Below are 13,821 nucleotides of genomic sequence, written 5' to 3' on the forward strand. Positions count from 1 at the left end.
GTGCTAAAACTGTAAGATAAAAAGTAATATAATTCATCGAGAAATGAAGTAATATAACCAGAATAAACTTTTAATTTGCAAATAACGCTCGTAGATTAGATTTTGGAGGAGAGAGAAAAAAGAAAGAAACACAGCAGGCATTGAATCTCGCGTGGGAACAGGTGATTTTACTTATGCGCGATAATTTACGTAATGTGCAAATGCTTTAAAAAACACGTCACAGGAACACGCACGTAGCAGAATGGCGTGTGGGAAAATACGGCAGGAACTCTTCGTGTTTTTCACATGCATTATTTTAATAGAGTGCCGCAGTGTGCTAGAATTATCTGGAAAGCAAGAAACAAACGATGGAGTGGGCGGGAATAAATCAGAACATTCTATGTCAGACCACGAGGGATTTGATGAGTCCTTGGCTGATTTTAAGCACCTTGGTGACGACCCCAGTGTCGCAGGTAGGCCTATGTAATGATCGCTTGGTTTAATTTCATTTAGGCTATGCTTAAGTCCAATGTAATAGGTTATCCACATGTGTTTGCAAAGCCTTTCCAGTTTGTTTTATTTATTTACTTAGGCTAGCCTACTTATGGCAAAAGTACACCCTTCCTTCACTCAAGTAGAAGAACAGATAGCGGCTACTTCTGTTTAAAGAGACTGGTAAAAATGTGTTTGTTTTTTTCCCTTTTTTTTTTTTTTTTTTTTAAGTAGCCTAGGCCTATGGGCTGAGGCTCATAGACTACTCAAGTAAAACGTACTTACTACTACCTGTTTTAGTATCACACTGGTAACTGGACCTCACCTCATATTAATACATTTATTTAATACAAAAGAATTTGCAAGTTGCATTTCAAATTTTGTTAACCTATCAATATTTCCATCAGCATGTCTCCGGGACTCTCCAACTTGTTGCAAAACAACCACCTCATTGTAATTTGTTTGCACATAATGTAAATTTATTTCAGTTACATTTAAAGTGTTAGTTATTATGACTAGGGCTGCACAATTAATCGAATTTCTAATCGCGATTACGTATTCGTTCAAAACCGCGATTACAAAAAAATCCGCTTACATTATTCTGCGTGGTGTGTTTAGACCATAGACTGTAAAAAGGTTTAGACTAGAGCATGTTACGTTTTGAGAGTCGAACCACGACTACTTCAGATAACCCAGCACAATAGGAACTACCAGAGACGTAAGTGTACACTGACTGAAATAAAGTCGCGCTCTCACCTCAGGAAAAACTGACTTTCCTGTCCTGTCAGTCGCGATACATGCGGTAGCGCGGACTCTTCAATTGCACGCGCAAATGCGACGGAGCGCGCTGTATATCGCTTCACTAATATGAAGCGCAAAATAAACTACAAGCATGCAACGTTGTTACGTTTTAAATGAGAAAAAAAACGCTTTGTCCATAATCAGTATTTGCGGAAAGATGAGATGTTGTCAGGCTATATGTCAGTGTTATTATTCTATCGTTATTTTCATAACTTGATACGAAATAAAGTCTCTCACCTCACCTGTCAGTCGTTATACTGCGCTCGTAGCCGCCACTCACTTTAACAGTTCTTGTAAGTATTGTGTATCACCATGGTAACTGTTGTTTCCATAACCCCAAAATGCCACTTATTGGTTATTTTGTATATTTTTAAATAACTGTGGTGGCTCATACCAAGATTGTATTAACAAACTAGTTTGGGACTGCTATTTAATTGCTTAACCTCGTAGGCCTACTGTTTATTTATCAGTATTAGTCATATTCTTACAATTTATTTGTATATTAAGTAAAGGGGGACAGTACTTGTGTCAATTTTTGTGTAAACAAATGTATTATAGGCCTATATAATTCCTAAAAAGTTGGGTAGCAGCTGATGACCGAGGTAATGTGGGTCCCATGGCCAAACTATTCAAAACCTCATTCAATGTAAATTGTGATAATCATAATTACAATTTCAAGGGAATAATCGACAATTATGATTTTTGTCATAATCGTGCAGCCTTAGTTATGACCATGTGTTATTTTTTTCTTAAAATTACTTACCGGTGAATACTCTAGATTAACAACTATATTTTCTAAATTGCTTGTCAAAATTAGTATAATAATAATTGCATGACAATATCTTTATAGAAAAATCCTAACACTGAACATGTCATTGCATATCATGAGTCACATTTTTTCCCCATATTAAAATTAACTATGGTTTTATTATAGTAAAAGTATAGTATGTTTTTTGGTGGGTTGATTACCATTAGTATAACCATAGTTTCACTACAAATTCCATGGTTCAACTATAGTTAGTGTAGCAGAACCATGGTTAATTTGTGGTTATGGTGGGAATCACAGGGTACTTCGGGATACGATAGGCTACATGGCTCACGATACCGATAATATCATGATACAGCAATTCAGTGATAAATATATTGCTAGACAATCCTATGATACATCATGATAGTGCAGTTTTTCTCTTTATTCAAGTCCAAACTGGCACAAAGTTTTTCAGTCTGTAAATTAAATTGAACTTGAAGTAGGCTAAATTAAACCTTTTATGCTTATACTTTTTAAAATCTTAAACTTTTCTTTGTGTAAACTGATACATTTAACTGCTTATCAACTTGTTTTATATAGGCTAAACTTGGTACATTTTAAAATTTAATCCTGGAACATCAGTGTTTACCAGCTTCCTTAAAATAACCGTGGGATGTAATGGTGTTGTCAAAGGTACCATCTTTGGTATGTGACGATACCAGTCCCCCCCCCCGAGCGCTGTAGAGTGGATTCTTAAACGTTTACAACATGTTTGTTCCATCAATGGTATAAAAGCCAAAGTGGGTCCAGACTCTGGACTTAAACTTGGCTTGGGCATCTATTATTTGACTCACAGCTGTCCACCATCCCGTAAAAAAACACAAAAAAACCCCACTTTCTTAGGCTAGTTAACTTGTTCACTTTTCCCTCATTCATGTGTTGAGCGCCACCTCTAGGAGCCATGAAGTAGTGATGCTGAAAGCAGGGAAATCGATTTAGAGCACCTTATTTTAGTCATTAAAATATCGATATTTTGCGCCAGCATATCGATTCCCACCCCTAGTGGTTACTATGGTTTAACTATAGTAACCATGTTTTTTGGTTTTGTATATAGTAATCTAATTTGTAAGTCGCTTTGGATAAAGGCGTCTGCTAAATGACTAAATGTAAATGTAAATAGTAAAACCATCGTTAATTTTTGTAAGGGTTGTCTGCCCCATTGCTCCTTCTAAACCTATTATAAGACACGTGAATGTTTGTTTGCTTAATTACTATAACTTTACAATACAGTGGTTTTCAACCTGTGGGATGCGGCCCACTAGAGGGCCTCAGTGATCCTCCAGGGGGCATTTTAAGATGACTTAAAATTAATTTAAATATATTTCATTAAATTTATTACTACGTTAAATAAGAAAATAAGTAAACAATTAAAACAAGCACCACCTCTCGTACGTATTCTTTGACTGTTTTGGAGCAGCCCAAACCAGAGGAGGGGGGCCTTGGATTAAAAAAGGTTGAGATCCACTGCAAATGATGTCCTTTAGCATACAGTATTTTGAGTGAAGGTAATGGGGGTGATGCTGCAAACAGTTATTAGACGTTTGATGCTTAGCTAAGTAATTAAAGACAAAACTACAAAAGCCAGATGAAACTGACTTGCACTGACTTGTCCTAAACAGGGCTGGGTTTCCCGAAACCTCCTTAACGCTACGTCGTTCTTAAGTTACACCTTAAACTGTACCTTATCGTTATACATATTTCCCGAAACGTTCTTAGTTAAGTATACCTTCTGTAAGTCATGCGTTCGGAAGGTTGGTCTGGACCACTCTTAGTTTTACCTTATCACTGTTGCAGGTCTATATTAATATAATTCTGAAGTTTTAATACACCGTGTTCAATTTGGCTAATTCAAGTGTTTTCATGCAAAGAATACAATTGTCATTACACTGATTGTTGTTAGATTTAATTATATTATAGGCTACAATATTATTAATTTAATTAAAGAGCGCTTTTAAAGGCCAGTGAAAGCATAGGCTACTGTCAGTTAAGTCCTATTCGGACGCTAATATTGTTTCTCATGGGCTTGTACAGTATTTTAAACATTTACAGGGGTAAGTCGGTGATTTTAGTGCCGTCCGAATCCATAATATCAGTGTTTTTTTCTCACCCAACGCGCGTAAAAATCCCTGACCAAATTAGTACTGTTTTATGACAAACAGGTCGTGTGATAATTTAATTGCCGTCTGAATCCACATCTCTGAGTTTACAAGAAGAGATTCAAAATTCACTGTTTAAATCCTTTTTGATCACTGCCGAGCGCCGTACGTTAGATGTACACTTTTTACTGAAATGCTGGAAAGTATTTACAAGAACAATATTTCATCGCAGCTCCACCTCAGCGAAAAAAAATGGGAAAGAGAAAAAAGCACGTAAAAATTTTAAATGGTTATTATGGCAGCAATATATGATACAATTTAAAAATATGTAGGCCAGGCTATTATAGGCTATTATAATTTGGATTTTTTTTTTTTTTTATATCCCATGAGTCCTAATAAATGCAATTTCAACTATTTCTGAAGTGCTTCTTTTAAAAAGAACACTGCTTTCTCACATAAACAGCCCCTGCAAGAGAGAATAATTGATTCTCGAGCCATTGATATCAACCAATTCAGCACCATCGCCACAGACAGCACCGGGTAACGTCGCACGTGAGAAGGTATATCTTAAGCAGCTTCTTAAAGGGATACTTCACCTCTGGAAAGATGAATGTGTATTTAAAATAGGTCATGTATGTTGAAGAAATGTGAAATTATTTTTGAATTTGGAGCTTTCTAGACTGAGAAAAGCCAGACAATGTATTTTTGGCTTATGTGAATGAAAGACAACCACTCCCAGAATGCACTTGCTTCACTGCCCTAGGAGGCCACTCCCAAGCCACGCCTACCGGTTAGAGAGCGCAGTTGAAAACAACAAGGCTAGGCTACTAGTGAGACTCTGACGAGTTTGCCCTGGATTTCGAGATCGCCCAAAATGTCCGGGATTTGGCTTTTGCGTTCTACAGTCACCATTCATCATGTTTACTGTGACGAGCAGGACAAGGCTGAGGGGCGCGGGAGAACGGCGCGAGGCCGGTGGCTTGATTACTGAGATGCACCGGTCTCCTATCTCTCACGGAGAAGTGGGAATTTTCTTACCAATGTTAAAACGCACATCAATCGATCACTTGTTTAGCGTTCATGTAAACCCTACATTCAGATTCACCAATCGGAATGAATTCAGTTAGATTGAAACAAAAGGTGTGCATGTAAACAATGAATGGCGACTGCAGAAAGCAAAAGCCGAATCCCGGACATTTCGACGATCTCGACGGCCGGACATGTCCGGGAAAAAGAGGATGGTAACCCCTAATGCTCAGCTTTCTCCTACTACTCGGCTTTCTCCATAGAACAAGAGCCTGTTAGCTTAGCTTCCAAAGAAAGACGGCTGACACTGGCTGCGTTCCAAACCGCATACTCAATGAGTAGGTACTTAATTTCAATAAGTACTTACTTAATGAGCGCTAAAAGAGTAGGTACTTTATAGCCAAATCTCGTTGAGTATGAATGCGAGCCGGACATCTGCCATGTTGACGTTATCATGTGACCTACGACGCGTTATCACACGCGCAACAACTTAAAAGATTCGAACGGACACGTTTAATTCATCTATCTGTAAATATCTTGATATTGATTAAACTTGCTCATTTTGTGGTCTTTTAAAAAAAACTGCTGCCCATTTATTTTGTGCATACATTTAGGGTTGATTTCTTTTATTTAACCCTACTAATGTGAACCACCGTTTTATCCTATTTCTATTACGAAATCCCAAAATAGTCATCTCTAAATATGTTGTTAATTTTTTATATCCAAACATTTTCATCCACAAGCAAAAGTGGCTAACTGCTTTATTTTTTCCTCTTTTTCTTGTTGAATTTAACTGTTGTTTCATCCCTCAGGCCTAGCCTATAAATAACAAAAAATGCTTTTTTAAAATGTATTATGATGAATTATTTAAGAAAATATATATTAAAATATTAAACCTTGTAGGTTCTTTTTTCCTGTGTAACAAATCTCATATTATGTATGCAAACCCATTATATATATATATATATATATATATATTATGGGTTTGCATACATAATGAGATTTTTTACAGATCTCATAACATCAGTAACTTGACAGCCCTACATAGAACGGGTTTCCTCAGCGTTTGTAATATCTGCACAAAGGTCAGCTGTGCGAAGATTCGCCTTTGGAGGAAAACTGTTGATTTTGTACTCTAAAAATTTAAGTATCATATACTAAAAATTTATATTACCTCAGAATGAATTGCATTGCTATCCCACCCCAAAACATACAATAATAAAAACGATAAATGCTGACCAATACTTAATTATATGACTTTTTACTGAAAATGATATAATTCAATAAAACAAACAAATTGTAATGTATGTCATGACATAGCTATGCATGATTGAATACACACTAGATGTGTATATAATGAACATATCTACATTTTCTTTCAAACAATTAAATAAAACATTAATTAAATAATTATATTTTATTTACTGACAACATTGAGAAATATTAATAAATTAGTAAAAGAATGAATGAAAGTCACCATCACACAATAAACAAATGCATAAGTCAACACATGAAACAAAGCTTTATTCAAACTACAATCATGTATGTACAGTAGGCTACAGGCGCTGAACCCCACATCCTTCTGCCATCTCAACACAGCGGTTCCCATTCTGCGGCTTTATTCTGATGAATCAGCTGACCGCCAGAGGTGAGCTGTGCCTTCATGCCGGAGGTTGTTGCGTGATGTGTTGTGCTTCACAATCTGAGGCAATAAGGGCAGGTGGAGTGATGGAGGGTCTCATAAGGGCAGGTGGAGTGATGGAGGGACTCATAAGGGCAGGTGGAGTGATGGAGGGTCTCATAAGGGCCGGTGGAGTGATGGAGGGTCTCATAAGGGCAGGTGGAGTGATGGAGGGACTCGTCCATGGCACCATCTCCAGGATTCAGCTCTGGGCTCCTCATCCTCAGTGTTCACACCAGCCTGTTGACATTTCAGATCCTACAAAATGCACAAACATAACACAAAAGCAGTCATTTTAACCGCACAATGTCATTTGATTTCAGTATTATTTAGAAGACAAAAACGCTTTTTTTCCACAAATGCTGCCATCATCTTCCCTTGCAGGTCCTGCTCCACCACAAAAGCTGTGCAGCAAATGCACAGAAATCAAGAATCAGAAAAGTGCTGCAATAGCTCTGTTTGAAACTACAATAATTAAAATAAACTATAACTTAAGATTTAAATAGTTGTTATTCATTTCTGTAGTATACTCACTCAAAGCCTTCATGAGCCACTCTTCACCGGATAAACACACATTCCCTGTAACATCCAGACAAGATTCACATTACTGTGATTTATGAGCTCAACACTACATTTACATGTTGAGGTTGTTTTTACTTTTTATCCAACATAAATGTTCCTCAATTTATCAACTACTAATGGACAAATAAAATAGATAACTTATGTTTAACGTTAGTTACTTTATAGATTTGTTCTACATAATAGCACACATTTATCACTCAGATGTCTATTTCATGTTGTGATATTTCAAGATTTTCCTGTCAGATGTAAATAGACATTTAAAATAAGCGTCTTTGATGTATGGCTTGTTTATGTAAATCCACTTTAGAGACGTAACTTACGTGTCTTTACTGGAGCTCCCTTCTAACGTTATAATAAAACGTACAGCAAAATCACAACTATAGCCTACTATACTGTGTAACGTCTTTACACCTTCAACAGTTTACTCTACAGTAGTTCAACATATGCGATTTTAACAGAAGGAACGTGTTTACTCACATTTGAAAGCGCCCGCGTCGCTGATCTCTACGATGTTTGATAATGACGTATCCTCTCGCGTGGCCTCCTGGGATAGAAGAGTATCCATCAGATGAGCACTCAAAAATCTGTCCGGAAGCAGTAAGCCATCCGGGAACTTCTCGCCTACTCTTTTATGAATACTTATGTTTCGAACGTACTGCTTCCTTCACGTACTGTTTTCGCCTACTATATAGTAGGAAAGTAGGCATATTCGAACGCACTTAAGTCCGAATCTCGCGATAATTCGTACGTCACCCAGGTAATTCTCGCCTACTCTTTTGGATTCGTACATACTTTTTTGCTCGCCTACTCTTTTTCCCATACTAAATAGTAGGGAAGTATGCGGTTTGGAACGCAGCAACTGTGTACATTCTGTGAGTGAGATCCCACCTCCTATGGGCGGGTTGAACACATGCAGGACAGCCCCTCCTACTGGCTGTATTCTTTAGCCTCTGGCCAAAAAATCCTCCGATGACGCAAAATTACGATTTTTGCGTCATCGGAGGATTTTTTCCAGACAAAAAATACATAAATCTCTCATCTCAGGGGGATATGAGGGTAGAAAGCACGGTAATTCGGAGATACTACAGGTTTTCTACTAATACAAAGCTTAATGCTAAATCCTAAAGTATCCCTTTAAGGTATGGTTCGGGGAACACGCCTAGAAATGGTATACCTTCAGTTAAGTTATACCTTAAGAGTCTTCGTAGCGTGCTAAGAGACAATGTTATCGGGAAACCCAGCCCAGATCATTAGTTTTGCCTCTGCTCCACCTGAGCACTTCCACTCCATTCTCGAGTCTCTCGCGTTAATTACTCTGATCGAAAGAAACCTTTTGATGGAGGCGCAGAGCGCGCATGAGCCGAATCGTAGCGCTTGCCAGTCAAGACTAACCGATTCATGATTTATTAGAGATGCCACCAAATAAAGATTAAAACTAAAGTAACGAACCTGGTTTGAAAATGTAAGTAGAAAGTACAGATATTTGTTTAAAAATATAAGGAGTGTAAAAAGTTGTCAGAAAAATAGTTAATTACTGATACCAGAAAAATCTATTTAAGTTCTGTAAGTATTTGTACTTTTACTTCCCATCTCTGCTTGCTTGCTTACAGGGAAACTAGTCAGTTCTTCTGAAGCAGCCTGGGATGCAATGTCTCCAAAATTGAGGTGTGGTGATGATCTCATGAAGTTGCAACTTAGTGGTCCAGAAGTAGCACAAATTGAGCTTTGTCGAGGTAACCTTTGAATTTATCTGTCTTCTAAATTTGATGCCAACACTATCTTAGTTTCTTGCATTAGTCATTTACTGTCCCACTCAGACTTTATTTTTAATGTGAACTGCATAAATACAGGAAAAATCCATATGGTTTAAGTCTTAATCCCCTTTTTATGCAAATCACAGGTAATGGTGCACCTGTTCCCCTTGCCAAGTTGCCACCTCACTGTGGACACACCATTCCCAATTACAGAGGTCTTGTCTATGCTACACCCTATGATGGATGTGGTATCATGCAACAGGTATTGCTTTTTCCATTATACTTATTGTAAGCATTGCATAAGGAGGACCAACCTGGATGTTCATGTTTTTCAGGGAGGGAGTTATGTGATGCGGATTCAATGGCAGGGGAACTCTGCAGTCATTTCTTGTCCTATGATCTCTACAACTGCAAATGAAACCTTCCTTGGACCTCTTTCTCCTGCATATCTGCAGATTCTACTGCCTCATTCTCCTCTTGATGCACTGAGTTCAGCAGCAGACACAATGCTAGAACCATCAACTACTGAAACTGGTGAACCATCTACCCCCATATCCCAAGAAATACTCAAACCTCAACCTCCTGGGTACTCTCAAGCATTTCTGCAAAGGTTTTGGCCTTACTACTACCATCACCAACATGGCAAATCAGAGCCTCCAGAGAAACCAGTTCCAACCTCTATCCCCAGCGATGGATCAGTTGACCAAGCAACAGCCCAAAAGCCTCAACTTCCAGGATACCCCCAGGACTTTTGGCCGTATTACTATCATCATCATGGCAAACCAAAGCCCCCAGAGATGCCAGTTCCAATCTCAATCCCCAGCGATACATCAGTTGCTCAAGCACCAGCCCAGAAGCCTCAACTTCAAGGATACCCCCAGGACTTTTGGTCGTATTACTACCCTTATTATTATTCTTATCATCATCATCATCATCATCATCATGGCAAAACAAAGCCCCCAGAGATACCAGTTCCAAACTCTATGCCCACCACATCAGTTGCTCAAGATCCAGCCCTGAAGCCTCAAATTCCAGGATACCCCCAGGACTTTTGGCCGTATTACTACCCTCATCATCATGGCAAACCAAAGCCCCCAGTGATACCAGTTCCAACCTCTATGCCCACCACATCAGTTGCTCAAGAACCAGCCCAGAAGCCTCAAATTCCAAGATACCCCCAGGACTTTTGGCCGTATTACTACCCTCATCATCATGGAAAACCAAAGCCCCCAGAGTTACCAGTTCCAACCTCTATGCCCACCACATCAGTTGCTAAAGAACCAGCCCAGAAGCCTCAAATTCCAAGATACCCCCAGGACTTTTGGCCGTATTACTACCCTCATGGCAAACCAAAGCCCCCAGAGATACCAGTTCCAACCTCTATGCCCACAACATCAGTTGCTCAAGAACCAGCCCAGAAGCCTCAAATTCCTGGATACCCCCTGGGCTTTTGGCCGCATTACTACCCTCATCATCATGGCAAACCAAAGCCCCCAGTGATACCAGTTCCAACCTCTATGCCCACCACATCAGTTGCTCAAGAACCAGCCCAGAAGCCTCAAATTCCAGGATACCCCCAGGACTTTTGGCCGTATTACTACCCTTATCATCATGGCAAACCAAAGCCCCCAGTGATACCAGTTCCAACCTCTATGCCCACCATATCAGTTGCTCAAGAACCAGCCCAGAAGCCTCAAATTTCAGGATACCCCCAGGACTTTTGGCCGTATTACTACCCTCATCATCATGGCAAACCAAAGCCCCCAGTGATACCAGTTCCAACCTCTATGCCCACCATATCAGTTGCTCAAGAACCAGCCCAGAAGCCAGGAAACCCCCAGGACTTTTGGCCGTATTACTACCCCCATCACCATCATAATCATTATCATGGCAAACCAAAGCCCCCAGAGAAACCAGCTCCAGCCATCCCCATTGCCTCCCCATCAAGTTCAGCAGCAACAACCCAGAAGCTGCAACCCCCAATGTACCCTGGAGATGTATTTCCTCAGTATAACTATTACCACAATTATCCTCTTTATTTGCAACAGCTTTATTCGCAATACCCAGTTCAACCTCCCAAAACCCCTACCATGCCACCTATTACAACCACCCCTCAACCCTGTACTACAACTGCAGCTGCTGAATGCATACCGTCAGCCAACCAGCCTCCCAATGACCCACCCCAGTACTATATTCCACTCAGTTCAATGTTTTCTGAAAAATACCCTATCACACTTCGTTTTGTGGACTTTTCAGAGATTGCAGCTGACCCTTTCCCGTGAATATTCAGAATTCGTTTAGTAATGGGCTGCACTTGGTTTTGAAAGATTGCTTCCTGCATTAATGCTAATGTGGGTTGTGTGGTGACTGCAAAGTCGTTCCAACTCCTAACATCAACATGCAGGTGTCTGCTTCATTCTGTTATAATTACCTTAAACCATTCATTAAAATTGTGAAGTGTAATTTGCAGTTTCCTTTCTTAATCCAAAGTGTTTTTCTTCAATTGATAAAAAAAAAAATGTGATGTGAAATTGATGCCTAAACATATCTAGTTCACTGCCTTTGTTAATTTCTTGGTATCAGAAACTGAAAGTGTTCTGAGTGATGGTTATTAAAACGCTTGTATATTTAGATCAACGATATATAAACTAAACAGAATGCACTGCTTGAATTGGGACCAATTCAACCCATCCCACAAAGTCTTATTTTTGTGTGTGTGGTTGTCTGCTTTGCTTAGCATTATTTGCTAGTTCAGTGGCAACATCTACCAAAATAAAAACAATTTCAGCGGTTACCATTTTTCAAAATGCACGGTAGGCCTGCTTTATAGATTGCTAATAATTGTAAGGGTCAATTTAGCACAAAGGGAATTAATTTATAGGGAATTTTGAAAGAATCCCTTATTGTACGGCTGAGCAAATGGCTTGTCCCGAGTTCACTTGAATGGGCCATAACTATCAGCTCTGCAGCAGATATTAATATCCAAACTATAGTGAAAACATGATTTGTTAGCATGGGAATGTAGATCAGCAGTTTAAGACCTTCAATTCGTAAGCACAACACAAGAACATTTCTCTTTAAAATACAAACAAGACTTTGATTACTCTAGCACATAAAACTAACTCAAACACACGCACACCCATTTGTTGATTGGCAGGTGGTCCCTTGATGTCTTGGGCGGCCAACCACATGGTGTGTTGATGGATGGAAAGTCTCGTGGATGTTTGAAATTGGAAGCAGGCTTTGCTGTTGAATCGTTGACTGAAACTTTGCAGCAAAACTTAATTTAGAACTGAGACTAAGTAAGAGAAAGAAAAGTTAGATGGCTTGAAAGACTTGCAAACTTTAACCCATGCTTTTCTGATCTTAATCTGTGGTCCTTCGTCTGCTCGTCTACATGTCTGGTCTGAATCGTCTAATCATCGTCTTCTACATGGCTACTCTAAAACGTCTGAATTGTCTTCTAATGCTTTGTTCGTGTCCTAAGATTTAAACTCAAATGGCTGTCCAGCCTCTCAGGGGAGTTCTGACCAATTAGACACTGTCTTTAGTTCCGAGGAGGCTGTTTCTCCTCCTCACATAAATTACCTTATCTGTGGTCTCTTACCTTCCCGCTCTTAGCAGAGAGTACAGGGAGTCAAGTTTAGTCATGATTTCTTATAAGCATATAATATATTTACACAGGTTTCAATCAAGCCATTTTCTGAATTATGAGCATACAATCATAATGATAGGAAACAAGAAACACATTCAGTGAACCATCCAATAGGCTAGTTATAATAATTGTGTGATCTAAGTACAATAGTAGCATATATATTGTAGACATGACACAGGATTATGCTGTTGAACTGTTTGATTATAAGTCCGTCTAGCATCGTTCTTTGGAATGATTTGATTAATTTGAATATGTAAAGTCTGAATCTCTGTGGGTTTAAAGCGATTTCAACCCTGGGGTCGCTCGGATGTCCTTAGGAAGAAGAAGGTCTGCTTTGTGTGTCTGTCTTGGGGGTTAAACAACCTCTGGCGTTATCTTTGTGGGCCTCGATCTGTGCCATCTCCGAACCAATCCGTCTTTTGCAAACTACCTAACGTTGGCAACGTTCTTCCTTTAGCTAGGCTCATCTCTTTGAAACGTGCATGGCCATGCAAGTACTTAGCTTGGGGGTGTGTTAATTAGCTCAGACTGGCTGGAGTCTGTCAGTGTCCGGTCAGTGTGCAATTGTGATCAGTGGCTTGATGATGTGTGTCTTATGTAATGTTGATTGTTTTTAGTGTATAACTGTATTGACTTAGATGATATAGCTACAAGGCAACTCCAGCTCAGTGTCAGAAACCTGTGTTTGAGGAAGTGTGCTGGCAAGAGCATGCAACAAGATGTGCAAAGGCTGTTTCCCAAGCAAAGCCAGGGCAGTGGATTTGATGGGAGGCAGTCGAAAGGAGAAAATTCTCTTGGAAGGGACTATGGGGCATGGAAGCTTCTCAAATTAGTTTCATGTTACGAGCCACCTATGATGTCCTTCCATCTCCAGTGTACCTCAGCAAATGGTATGCGGAAGATCCTACGTGCCCCCTCTGTAATTTCCAGCTAATGGAAAGCACATC

At 39.4% G+C, this 13,821-nt stretch overlaps 1 protein-coding gene and 1 long non-coding RNA gene across 3 annotated transcripts; one reads left to right on the forward strand and one right to left on the reverse strand.

Moving 5' to 3' along the window:
* Positions 1-157: 157 nt before the first annotated feature.
* LOC309501746 (uncharacterized protein) lies at positions 158-11,835 on the forward strand. Its single transcript, XM_082173982.1, has 4 exons — positions 158-452; positions 9,076-9,198; positions 9,366-9,481; positions 9,555-11,835. The coding sequence occupies exons 1-4, from the start codon at positions 242-244 to the stop codon at positions 11,499-11,501; spliced, it is 2,397 nt and encodes a 798-aa protein (XP_082030108.1). The 5' UTR covers positions 158-241; the 3' UTR covers positions 11,502-11,835.
* On the reverse strand, positions 6,706-8,333 carry LOC309501858. 2 transcript variants are annotated; one of them, XR_014207002.1, is made up of 3 exons: positions 7,943-8,333; positions 7,418-7,462; positions 6,706-7,141 (listed from the first exon to the last, which is right to left on the reverse strand). It is a non-coding gene; the product is annotated as an uncharacterized lncRNA (long non-coding RNA). The 2 variants fall into 2 exon arrangements; XR_014207003.1 differs by having other exon boundaries at positions 6,706-7,462.
* Positions 11,836-13,821: the final 1,986 nt, after the last annotated feature.

This window comes from Leuciscus leuciscus, assembly GCF_965113295.1.
Source record: "Leuciscus leuciscus genome assembly, chromosome: 6".
Taxonomy (NCBI): domain Eukaryota; kingdom Metazoa; phylum Chordata; class Actinopteri; order Cypriniformes; family Leuciscidae; genus Leuciscus; species Leuciscus leuciscus.

Excerpts from the sequence above, each read along its gene's own strand:
- LOC309501746 (XM_082173982.1), top strand. The coding sequence starts at position 242 with ATGGCGTGTGGGAAAATACGGCAGGAACTCTTCGTGTTTTTCACATGC. Across the intron at positions 9,199-9,365 it reads ACAAATTGAGCTTTGTCGAG|GTAATGGTGCACCTGTTCCC; the intron begins GTAACCTTTGAA and ends TGCAAATCACAG. Across the intron at positions 9,482-9,554 it reads GATGTGGTATCATGCAACAG|GGAGGGAGTTATGTGATGCG; the intron begins GTATTGCTTTTT and ends CATGTTTTTCAG.